Genomic DNA, 12,876 nt, shown 5'->3' on the forward strand with positions numbered 1-12,876 from the left:
GTCGCCACCAGACCACAGAAGCGTAAGTGATGATTGGTCTGATAAGTGCCGAGTATATCCATAGGACCACAGCAGGTTTCAGACCCCAAGTTTTGCCAAAGGCTCTACGGCATTGCTGAAAAATCTTCAATGCACGATTCACCTTCAGTGAAACGTGTGTCTCCCAAGTCAGCTTCTTATCCAAGATTACTCCTAGATATTTAACTTCGTTGGAAAGACCAAGTGTCACACCTTTCAGTGTTGGCAGACTGAGTCCATCCAATTTCCGTTTTCTCGTAAACAAGACTATAGTTGTTTTGTTCGGATTAACGGAAAGACCTTGTCTCATGCACCAATCATCGATTTTGTCAAGAATCCTCTGCACTTTCGTGCAAAGCCTCCTTAAGGATTTATCCGATGTTAGCGCACAGACGTCGTCCGCATATGCTTGGACGTGAAAGCCGAGTTCCTGCATCTCCACTAATAGGGAGTCTACGACGAAGCACCACAGCAGCGGAGAAAGAACACCCCCTTGGGGACATCCTTGCTTGGCCCTGACTGTGATTTGCTCGTCATCGCTCCCACCAGCGGTTAACAGCCTCTCAGAGAGCATGGAGTATATCCATTTTATAATGGCTTGATTAACTCCGTGTCGTTCGGCAGAAGAACATATCGAGTCGAAAGTGGCATTATCAAAAGCCCCCTCAATGTCCACGAACACGCCCATTGTGTATTCGTCAGCTTCCAGCCCAGCTTCAATCTTGCTAACAAGATCGTGTAAGGCTGATTCACATGATTTTCCACTCTGGTAAGCGTGTTGATTTCTACTAAGTGGACTTCTCGGCAATACCCCCACTCGAATATGTTTCTCCACCACTCGTTCCAGACTTTTCAACATGAACGATGTCAAACTGATTGGTCTGAAACTTTTTGCTAGGGAATAGTCATCTTTTCCTGGTTTCGGAATAAATACTACTCTTACGCGTCGCCATTGGGATGGTATATAACCAAATGCAAGACAGGCTGTGAAGATCCTTTTCAGGGCCTCAATCAGCCTGTCTCCTCCTTTTTTAAGCATTGCTGGATATATTCCGTCAGGTCCAGGGGACTTAAAGTTCTCAAAGGAAGATAAGGAAAACCTTATCGATTCCCTTGTCACTATCCGACTAGCAATATACCAGCTGTACCTAGAGGTTCCACCGTTGCCACCGTTGTTGTTCATGCCACTCTCAACTTCAGAGATAGTTCTACTACCCGGAAAGTGAGTTTCGAGTAGAGCATTAAACGTTTCCGATTTGGAAATGGTGTATGAACCATCAGGTTTTCGAATGGAATCCAGCCTTACTGAGCGGTCTAAATGAAGGACCTTACAAAGTCTCGCTGTTTCCCTCATTTCTTCGACGTTACTGCAGAAATTTCTATAGGATTCAAGTTTGGCTTGCCGTACTTTTTTCTTATATTCTCTCTGTGTAAGTCGATGATTGGCCCAGTCCTCTTCTGTTTTGGTCTTCAAGGCCTTATTAAGAAGTTTCCTGGACCGTACACGAAGCTTCGACAGTTCAGGGTTCCACCAAGGAACCGCTTTCCCCTGTCTGCTTTGCCTGAGTGGACACAGTTCCTCAAAGCAATTGATTAAAGTACCTTCTAATTTCTTAGTCGCATCTTCAATCATTTCTGCTGATTTGAGTTTTTTCAGGTTTGGTAATCGCTCTGTTACAAGCTCACCATACCTGTCCCAGTCCACATTTCGAGGATTCCTACCGGAAGGTATTGATATTGTGTCAATTCCCAGTCGGAATTCGATAAGACGATGATCAGAAAGAGAGTCCTCCTCCAAAACTCGCCATCGGTTGATTTGATTTCCAACTGACCTATTGGTAAGTGTTAAATCAATCACCTCTTGTCTCCTTCTGGTCACAAAAGTTGGTTTGTTACCAGTGTTTTGAATGACCAAATCGGATGACAGGATAAAATCCAGTAGCTTGAGACCTCTGGGGTTGCATTTGCTGCTTCCCCACACAATGTTCTGTGAATTTGCGTCACAGCCCACTATTAGCCCCAGATTATTGGATTCTGCGTACTTGACCACTTCTCTTAGCTCCCTCGAAGGAGGTGGCTGTAAAGAGTCGTAGGGTAGGTAGGCCGAAACTATAATAGCTTCGACACTGTTCCCACTTTTCAAGTACTTTATTTTTGCAGCAACGATATCTCCGGAGCATAGCTCTTTTAACATCGTGTGTTCGATCAACCTCGGCATGATAATACATGCTCGCGGTCTCACATTCCCTTCACAATGAAGTATTTGTCCCCACGACATAGCACTTAGACCACAGATACGCTTGTGACATACCCATGGTTCTTGTATAAGTATTATGTGTGGGTTTGTTTGCAGTTTTGCATGCCTACGGCACAAGAGAGCCGTAGACGCTTTGCTATGCTGCAGATTTATCTGTGTAAATATTACTTCAGTCATGAGACTGAGTATATTTACGCTTTGTCCTCCACCTTATCCTGGACGCGGAACTGGATCCGCCCCAGATGTAGGTGGGGACGGCACCCGTACTTCGACTTAAGAACCTTGAGGGACCCAAGATCGATACCCAGTACCAGATGGGAACCCGCCTCCGAAGTGGTAGCGGATTTCTGCCTGGTGCACGAGTATACTCTCCAGAGAGTCGTGTCAAGATCCTTATTCTGAACACGGATGCGTTTGAGGAGTTCTGCTGAATTACAGGAAGGACCCGGAATCCAGACACTCGCTCGTACCAGCCTTTCTTTGCTACTCTCAACAAGAATAAACTTGCTGTTTTCGCAGGCTGGGATTTTTGCTATCGCTTTTTCTAGCCATTCTCGGGAAAAAGCATTGGAACAGTGCACCTTTACGATGCCGTCCACCACGCTTTTCCCCTCGAAAGTCGGCGCGTCTTTCGACTCACCGATAGCTTTCCACAGATAGCTGTCAAGATAGTCTTGTTGCCCTTTGGACAGTAGACCATCTTGTTTGTCGGTATGTATCTCCACCGTCATTGCCTTTGCTGCCATTCTCGCGAATGATTCGCCAGACGTTGACGGAAGAGTGTCATTCGACATTTGAGGTCCCTTAGCCTCTGCCTTGTCAGGCAAAGGTTTGTCTGCCTTGGATGGGGTCGAGGATGCAGGCATTTCCGAATTGCGTTTTTCAACTTTCCTCTTCTTTGCCTTCCTCCTCTTCCCGGTCGTTGGCACAGACCCCGTTTCGTTTCCGGAAGAGCGCAGCGCTACAGAGGAATGCTCTGTTCTGCCACGCTTTCCCGTTTCCGTTACAGGTGTCGAAGTTGACGGAGCTTGAGTCCTTGCCTTAGCTAGTGCTTCGGCTTGCCTCGCCTTCTGTCTTCTTCGTTTGATCTGCCTTGCGGTTAGACCAACACCTGCGTTCGACTCTCCAATAACTTCGGTCTTTTTACCGGTACTTACCTGATTCACACCAGGTTTAACCGTTGTCAAAGACTTACTCGGTACCAGAGATCCGTCTGAGTCTACTGAGAGATTGTCCGCCATCTCCACATCCTCCACAACTTGTTCAGTTGCTTCAGATCGTTTCGATGGCGGTGTATCGCTCACACTCACTCGGCTCTCCATTGGCATAGCCAATGTGCCATGTTTCACCACATCGCTTGGTTTCCGACGACCGTCATAAACGCCCAGATAAACCGCGGCCTTAACCAAAACCGCCCCTGTGAGAGGACTGTCCTAGTAGCGTTAGACTTGAAGAAGGCTTGCGATACTTTCAGCTATTCAACGATACTAGATGATATTTTTCAGTGGACACTCTCGCCAGGGCTGAAGAGGTGGTCCGCCAACTATCTGAGCGGTCGTCACTCGTCAGTGATTTTTAGAGACCAAACATCCAAACAGAAGAAGATCAACTGTTGAACTTCTATCTATCGAAGCTCCCCCAACCACCAGAGGGAGTCACCTGGTCTCATACGCTGACGTGTCGGGCAATGACATTGATGGCCTGTGCGCCAAAGTAAACGTCTACCTCGCCGACCTTTCTCGCTTTTTCACTACGAGGAATCTCCAACTTTCCCCTACAAAGTCCACGGCGACCCTCTTTACCACCTGGACAAAGCAGGTCAAACTGCAACTCAAGGTAAAAGTCGATGACATACCAATACCGACAGTAAAGAACCCTAAAACTTTGGGAGTTATTTTCGATAATTTGCTCTTCTTCTCTGACAGTAAAGAACCCTAAAACTTTGGGAGCTATTTTCAATAATTTGCTCTTCTTCTCTGCGCACACAACCGCAATTGCTACTAAAGTCCAAACGACATTCATCAGGATACCATCACCATCTTCTTAAGCTCCCGATCACCGAATGCCGTAATCGGCGTCCAACCACCACCTACAGCAGATGAAGAGCTCCAGCTTCCCCGTGAGAATCGCGTAACACTGGCACAATCATTTTCTGGATATAGTAGCAGGTTAAACTCCACTTATCCAGAATTGAGCCCGTCATACCAAGCATATGTCCGGCATGTGAAGGCAACCCGCACGACACTAACCACCTTTTCACATGCCTCTCAAAACCCACTTATCTAACACCCCTCTCCTTCTGGACCCAACCTGTCGAAACAGCAAGTTTTCTGGGCCTACCTTTAGATGAGTTAGACGAAGACGACCGGTGATATACACTACACTGACAGGGCTACAACAACAACAACTAATCGAATGAAAATTGCATCATTTGCGTCAAATTGTCTACTTAATTTAAGGTTTTATTCTTTTTTTTATATTCAGACAGCTTTTTATACACAAACAACATGACGCTAGTTTCCATATCTGAAATTTGTGCTTCGGTAAGTGCTGCCTGCTTTATTTTACGGTCTAACAATTTAAACATTAACGTTGTGCTGTCGCCCTCTTCCTCTTTTCTTAAGCCGCACACATTCGAAACAGGTGGGATTGTTGTTTCTACGAAGTTTGTAAACATTGTTTCCACACTCTCCGGATCTATTTCGTCCGGGTCAAGTTCTTTAAATGATTCAGCTTCAATACTTTCATTTTCGGCGCAAATTTCTCCGACTTTTGTTGACTCTTCCATTCCTGAAGATTCATCTGTTGCTTGTGTTGGCACCGGAGAGCCAAAGTCGTCATCATAGTCGAAAGTGTCTCGATTTTTTAGGGATCTAGAACTGAAAGTTCAAACAATTTTCAAATATTTATTGATACTCAAAGTGATTACTGTTTTTGGTTGAAGAAGGGCGACAAGAAATCCATTTGATTTTTATAACGCCATATTTTCCGCCTTGTGTCCCCCGGATACTGCTTAGAATACAACAAATCGCGCTTTTTACATCGATTGTAACAGTCACGCAAATGCTTCCATTTTTTCTTGCATTCCTCTACTGTCAATTGAACATTCAAATTAACATACACACACACATACATATTTTCTAACATTCATGCAATTAGGCTCACCATTCGAGCCACATTTTTGGGCAACTTTTTGCCACAGCTTATCTTTGAACGCCGCGTCTTTGTAATTCAACGCCTGCATGTTGTATAGGCATTCGTACTTTTGCACCTCGGCAATTACCCTTCGTTCAAAACTCATATTTTTGTAAATGCTTCAACTTCCAAACGTAATTACGACGACTGACGACCGACTACAAGATTCCAAAAATTAATTCGCTGTCCAAAACTACACCCTTCATCTTCAGTGACAGCTGGCGGAGAGTGATGCCAGATTTTTTCGTGATAACTGAAAATTAAAAAACAAAATAAGTTAAAATTGAAATATTGTGGGGTGGTTAGATTGTTTACAGGGGCGTCTTTCGATAACCTCATTTCATTGGCGATGTATCAGGTCAGTCTATAAGTTCGTGCGTATTTTACCCATAATTTCACTTTTGTACGATTTTTGCATACAAAAAATTATTCGCGGAATATAACGGAACTATTTATATTTTCTTTGATATAATGTTTCTTTGATATAAAGTGAGTGTAAGGACTGCGCAAAAGTGGTTTTAAAAACTCCGAAGTGGTAACTGCGACGTGGAGGATGCCCCGTGGCTGGTCATCCTGAAGTCTTTAACTCCGACGCCTTGCTCGAACTCGTGGAAGCTGAGCCAAATTTGACAGTCGTTATGATAGCTCAGAGGTTAAATTCATCGCATGGAACAGTTCATAGGCACCTGGTTCAGTTGGGAAAGGTGTCAAAGCTGGGAAAATGGGTTCCGCATAGACTTTTTGTCGCCAACCTTCAGCAGAGAGTGAATGTGTGTTCTCAGCTGCTGTAACGGCTTGATAATGAAAGTTTTTTGATCCGTATCGTTACTGGTGATGAAAAATGGGTCCTTTAAAATAATCCTGTTCGCAAACGCCAATGGTTAGATAAAGATGAAACACCAGAACCGCCCCTAGAGATGGTCTTCACCCCAAGAAGATTCTTCTGTCGATTTGGTGGGATATGGCCGGTATTGTTTACTATGAACTTCTGGAACCAAACCAGACGATAACTGCTGATTATTATTCCCATCAGCTATCAAACCTGAATGAGGCACTTAACAAAAATCGACCGTCTTTAGTAAATAGACGTAAAGTTTTGTTTCACCACGCAAGACCTCATACCGCAAGGCAAACATTAGGCAAGCTGAACGAGCTCGGATGGGAGCTAATGCCGCAACCACCATACTCTCCGGATATTACACCTTGTGATTATCCCCTTTCCCGTGGACTTCAATCCCATATGAGTAACAAGAACTACTCCTCAAAAGAAGCTATAAAAAGGGATATCGAAGCGTATTTTGGCTCCAAGGACAAACCATTTTTTGAGCAGGGAATTAAAAATTTGCCTAAACGTTAGGAAGCCATTGTAAATAACGAAGGAAAATATATTATTGATTAATAAATACTTTAAACATCGTTTTTACTAATTTTAAAACCAGCTTTAAAAACGCACGAACTTATGGACTGACCTGATATTATAAAATATTGGGCTGGGGAATAAGTTCGTAGCGTTTTTACCAAAGAGTTTTTTTTTTACAAAAAAAAAACAGTAATTAAATATATCAATAAGTTAATCATTTATATAATATATTCGCTGTTGCTGTTACAACTTCTTCCCACCTCTCGACTAATTTGTTGATGCTGTTCCGCCAAAAATCGCCTGGCCTGGTGTCAAAGAAGCTGTTGAGCCGCCAGTTTTTAAGGACCGCTTTGTTATCGAAGGTTTGACAGGGAACGGAAAAGAGGGTAATCGGTCGGGGCAAGCTCTGGAGAATACGGCGGATGCTGAAAGATCTTCCATTGGAGCTCTTGGAGTGCGGCTTTGATGACTTGTGCAACATGGTCCCTGGCGTTGTCGTGAAGGAGTATGGTTTAACCATGTCGAAGACGTATTTTCAGTCGAATAGCCTCATTCACGCGGTGTAGCTGGACAATGTAGAGCCCTTGTTGACCTTTCGAGCACTTCCCATTGCACAATGCCCTCCCAGTCGCACCAAACTCATATCATGATCTTCTTTGGATGAAGATTCGGTTTGGCTCTCTGCTTTGGCGTATATTTCTTTGCTTCATATTGATGTATGCGCACCATTTCTCATCGTCTGTGACGATTCGGTGCAAAAGGCGCTGTTTATGACCGCGTATTGCTCGATGGCGGGCGAGATGATGAGAAACAATTCGAAGGCGACTTTCTTTGTTTTTTTCGTTGAGCTTGTGAGGCACCCAGGCTCACAATTTTTAGATAAATCCCATTGAATGAAGTTGATTGAGAATCGTTTTATGATCGCAGTTAATTTTTTCCGCCAATTCACGACTGGTTTGGCAACCGTTCTCCTTCAAAAGTGATTTGAGATGTTCTTTATCGAATTCAAAAGGCCTTCCGCCGCGGGGCGTGTCATCGACGTGAAAGTCGCCATTTTTGAACTTAGCAAACCATTGCCGTGCTGTAGACTCGTCTATGACACCTTCCCAAAACACGTCGCAAATGTCCCGGGCTGCTTCGGCAACTTTTTCCCCTCGATGAAAAGCAAAGGAGAGTAGGTGTCGAAAATGTTGATTTTTGCCTCCGAATATTCCACTTCTGAGCCTCAAAAGTAATAAAAAATTAAATAACTCACGAATACAATTAACAAAGTTTTGTAGAGCAGAAAGAGTTCTCTCGAATGAATACTTACCCTTATCCTTCAAAATAAAAAAAAGCTACGAACCCAACCCAATATACATATTATTGGAAACCTCCCAGATTATAAGCACTAGTTCTGATTGAGATCCTTTAGTTTGGAGTTCTACCGGATTCTATAGGTACCATCATCCATTCTTTTTAGTAATCAGCATGCTAGCAGTCAGAGACTTTAAGAGTTCACACCTCAAATCCATACGTTTGGTCGGATAAGAGTCTTACACATAGTTAGTTTTGTAGCTTTAGACAAGAGCCAGGACTTGAACAAGTTAAGGTGTGCATAATACGTTTTGTTGGCGGCGTTGATGCGACCCCTGACTGCAGAAGCTGAATCACCGCGTCATGCGAACATAACTCTCAAATGCTTAAAATGCTGCACTGCTTCAAAAGCATACAGCAGCACCTATGTAGGCCGCCTCGACTTCAGCAAATATTTGGATTTTCTCTCGTTTACAAACAGACCAATACCGCTCGTTTTGTAAATTTTTAAAAAGGTTTCTTTTAAATCATTCGTATTGATCATGAGCCATGTCATCTGCGTGTGCACATATTTGGGTTTTTTTAATTAATAAGGTACCACCTTTGTTGACTTTCTTTACGACGAAGTGCAGCATCAAATTATGTCAGTTGCAAGGGCTTCACCTTGTTTTATACCTGTTTCAATAGAGAAAGAATCTGTGAGCTTCTCTTGAATGATCACTTTTGCTTTTGTAATTGTGAGCCTTGACTGGTATTCCAAGACAGCAGCACGTGGTGAGTCCTATCTCTTTTAACATTGTGGAAGGCTTGTTTAAAATCAACGAAAAGGCAGTGAACATCTGGCACGTATTCGTGATGTTTTCAAGCATTTGGTTAAGAACAAAGCATTGGTCGATTATTGATTTTCCTCTATGAAATCCGTATTGGTAGTCATCAATCATTTTTTCTGCATATTCGTTGATTCGTTCATAGGGAACATTTGTAAAAAGCTTGTAAGCCGTGTTAAGCAGCGATATGCCACGATAGTTGTCGCATACTGTCTTATCTCCTTCCTTGTGTATTGGGAAGATTATGCAGCCTAACCAATCAGATGGTATGGATTCTTTTTCCCAAACGTCTATTATTAGGTGGTGGAAGTACTTCTGTAGGTCCTAAGTACTTTCTTTCAAGAGTTCAGCCGCTATAGAGTCTTCACTGCTAGCCCTTCCATTTTGCAGTTTTTCGCAGAAAGTCACGTTGATTTCGACGTCTCGACGCCTGTGTTAGTGGTTAAGAAAATTATAGTTTTTCAGAACATATGTAGTTCTGATTCAGACGATACAAGTATTCGACCAACAAAATTATTGAGAGTGACTCTGAAAATGAAGATAACGGCTATGATGCACGAAAAAATTGCTGCTTTTCCTCAGAAGAATGGACTGAAAGCAACATTTTACGAAATTAGAAAACTTTACAAACCTCTGAATATAATATTAGTAACCCACAAAGTACGAGTATCCGTGAAGTGACAAAGTTAATCTTCGGCAACGACTATTTCGATTTGCTTGTGGCGCAAACAAATCTGTAACATTAGCATACTGAAAAATTATATAAAAGTTGTGGTAAATGTTTAAATTGGACTGAAGTTACTAATAAAAAAATATAAAATAAAAAAAATAAAAATATTTGGCGCGTACACTTCTGTTAGGTGTTTGGCCGAGCTCCTCCTCCTATTTGTGGTGTGCGTCTTGATGTAGTTTCACAAATGGAGGGACCTACAGTTTCAAGCCGACTCCGAACGGCAGATATTTTTATGAGGAGCTTTTTCATGGAAAAAATACACTGCTATTGCCTGCCGAGGGGCGACGTTATTAGAAAAAACTTTTTCTATCATTTTGCTGTTTCATGCACGAAGATTTGAACCTACACACACACCCGAATGGTAGTCATTCGGTTACGGGAGCCGCCTAATACTGACATAAAAGGTTTCTGGGATTAATAATTGTAATGGGACCAAACACGAAAGTCACACTAGAGAGAATATTGCTCAACCGATCCGTTACTAGAAGCTTCTATATATATTATATGTGAAGATAATGTCAAGAAAGCGCTTCGAACAAATATTGACATTTCTCCATTGTTCAACGACAATTTGCAAACTCCAGTTCCTAGAAACAGACTTTCAAAACTGAAATCCCTTCGGATTATTTTTTACCAAAATTTTAATCGATTTATATATGTACTAAGAAAGCAGTTGTCCGTTGATGAGCGAATGATTCCTTGGAGAGGACGTCTAAAATTCAGGACCTATAAGCCCCGAAAACTTACAAAGTATGGAATTTTAGTGAAGATGGTTAGCGAAAGTGAAACTGCCTATATATGTAACCTTGAGATTTATACAGGTCATCATAATCACCATAAATTCCTGGAATTCTAGTGTGGAGCATAGGGCCACTTGTGATTTCGTTAATCTAAAAAAAAATTTATGATAAATAGGTGAATGGCCTACCGCTAGGGCTGCCAGTTGATTCTCCATACGGTATCCAGTTATATTGGATAGGGACAGCTTTTTCTCGGCTGGAATATTGTTGAGAAAGAAAGGAAAAGTTTGTGGAATAATAAGGGAAAATCGCGGTTTACCAAAGCAAGTAGAGGAAAAATCTACAGAACGGAGAAGTAACATTCTTACGGAAAGAAGAGATCATTCTTCTTATTTGGAAGGACAAAAGGCTTTACCAACTTTTCAAAACGCATTCATGACATCAAAAAAGAAAAATAAAATAGAACTGGTCTTGATATAATTAAGCCAACTTATATATTAGAGTATAACAAATATATGAAAGGAGTTAGCCTCTCAGATCAATATTTGTCCATCCTGTTTCAACATATTGCGAAAAACCCGAAAAGGTATAAGAAAAATTCATCCACTCAGCAAGATTCTCCTTGTCGACTAAGCGGTAAAATAAGCGAACATATCATAGAGATGGCGGCTGCCTTAGCCGAATGTGTTGGTGCGTGACTACCATTCGGAATTCAGAGAGAGCTTAGGTTCGAATCTCGGTGAGACACCAAAATGAAGTAGAAGTTGTTTCTAAAGCGATCGCCCATGAAAAAGCTCCTCATGAAAATAAAAAAAGGCCACTTGAAACTGTAGGTGACTACATTTGTGGAACAACACCAAGACGCACACCCAAAAAGGGTGTATGCCCCACTTGTATATAGGTATCATAGAGAAAATATTTGGTCAAAGAAATAAAAAAAGAGCCTACAGGAGGTGCAAAGGCTCCTCTTCGAAAGGATTTCGCAGTGAAACTAGGATCATTTGTAATCAGTGTCACGTTCCTATCCACCCAGGTGCTTGCTTCACAGCCAACCATACTCTTAAGAAATAATAAAATATGTACTTTAATAACATATGTGCAAACGAGTTGAGCACACCGAAGTTTTCCTTGCCTTGTGATTCGGGAATCGATTCATATTTTCGTAAGAGTGAAAATGCTGACCACATAAAATTGAGTTCAATAACAGTTTAAGCTGCTTCAGTCTTTCCCGGATATAAATCCAGGTCGTTCCGGTAACATAGAACTGACTGTCATGGAGACGCGTTCAATACCGGTATCCTGTGGATACCGGAGTTTCACTCCGCTTAGTTGTGCTCGATAACAAACTTAGCTATCGATCCAAATCAAGAGCCAAAACGAAAATTCTCTCTGAAAGAGAACAAAAAGCAAAGAAGTTAACGGACGGAAAATTTGCCATCACTTGCAAAAACCGGTAGGCGGTGTCATATCAGCATATCAGTTGAGTTTGTTTATACATTTTAGTGTAGTTCAAAAAAATTATTATAAATATATTTTATGTACACATTTTTTTGTTAATAAATTTTCCATTTTATTGCTTTTGACAACAAATCGCCATCGATAGTATCCACTCCTCCCACTGTATTCATAAGCAATATATATATATATATAATAAATAAATATAAAAAATAGAATAACATGACAGTTCACTGAAAACGTCCTACAGGTTATATTATAATTTGGTGACTTCTTTTCTTATATATTTACACTCTGACCTGATTTCTTTGACTCCATTAAAATTTGATATGTTTCTGCTTACATTTGGTGTATCTTTCGAAGGTTAAGACCCTAGTTTTCCATGTTATGAAGCTTCCTTTTAACAAAAATAAATTTCCACAAATTAGTGGTCCATCCTTCATCAAGTTGCAAATCGGATACGTTTGCCTCCGTTTTGATAAAAAAAAAGCTAAATCATGAGAATGCCTCGTGTAGTCAACATGTTATAGATACGCAATATTTCGTTTTTTTATGCTGTTTGTGTTCTCAAAGCACATCTGAAGCTGAAGCACTAACCAAGCTTGCATGCATACACATGTACATACATTTAAAACATATGTATAAGTATGTAATTGTAATCGTATTTTATCTATTGCTCGCATGTTCATTCATACTTTGGAGTGACATAATATACTCGTGCATTTTCATCACAGCATTTGCTTTGATCACAACCTTCTCTCAAACTTGGTGTACTCCAAACACATTTTAAATATGTATGTATTTACAACTACATTTGCAGTGTGGAGCAGCTCAGCGGGTAGCTTTTGGCTCTCAGTCAAGTTGTGAATGCATGTACATACCTTGAACCACCTATATTCGCTTTAAAGTAAGTTGCCAATATGTAAACAGACACTTGCTATATGGTACGTTGTAGTGCCAATTGCGCTCCACCGTTATTCCTTGTTGCGGCTTTC

At 41.5% G+C, this 12,876-nt stretch overlaps 1 protein-coding gene across 3 annotated transcripts; it reads right to left on the bottom strand.

The window, feature by feature from the left end:
- Positions 1-4,714: 4,714 nt before the first annotated feature.
- On the bottom strand, positions 4,715-5,684 carry LOC128859655 (transcription factor Adf-1-like). Of its 3 annotated transcripts, none has more exons than XM_054096657.1 (3): positions 5,441-5,684; positions 5,205-5,367; positions 4,715-5,148 (listed from the first exon to the last, which is right to left on the bottom strand). In XM_054096657.1, exons 1-3 carry the CDS (start codon positions 5,574-5,576, stop codon positions 4,725-4,727), a joined length of 723 nt encoding a protein of 240 aa, XP_053952632.1. In that variant the 5' UTR covers positions 5,577-5,684; the 3' UTR covers positions 4,715-4,724. The 3 variants fall into 3 exon arrangements, with proteins under 3 accessions (XP_053952632.1, XP_053952623.1, XP_053952640.1); XM_054096648.1 differs by having other exon boundaries at positions 4,715-5,154; XM_054096665.1 differs by lacking the exon at positions 5,205-5,367 and having other exon boundaries at positions 4,715-5,154.
- Between the last annotated feature and the right edge of the window lie 7,192 nt (positions 5,685-12,876).

The sequence above is a fragment of the Anastrepha ludens genome, chromosome 2, assembly GCF_028408465.1.
Source record: "Anastrepha ludens isolate Willacy chromosome 2, idAnaLude1.1, whole genome shotgun sequence".
Classification (NCBI taxonomy): domain Eukaryota; kingdom Metazoa; phylum Arthropoda; class Insecta; order Diptera; family Tephritidae; genus Anastrepha; species Anastrepha ludens.

Bases quoted from the DNA above. Each gene is read 5' to 3' on its own strand.
- LOC128859655 (XM_054096648.1), bottom strand. From the start codon at position 5,576: ATGAGTTTTGAACGAAGGGTAATTGCCGAGGTGCAAAAGTACGAATGC. The intron at 5,368-5,440 runs GTGAGCCTAATT...TTCAATTGACAG, and splicing joins CCAAAAATGTGGCTCGAATG to TAGAGGAATGCAAGAAAAAA. The intron at 5,155-5,204 runs GTAATCACTTTG...TTGAACTTTCAG, and splicing joins CCCTTCTTCAACCAAAAACA to TTCTAGATCCCTAAAAAATC.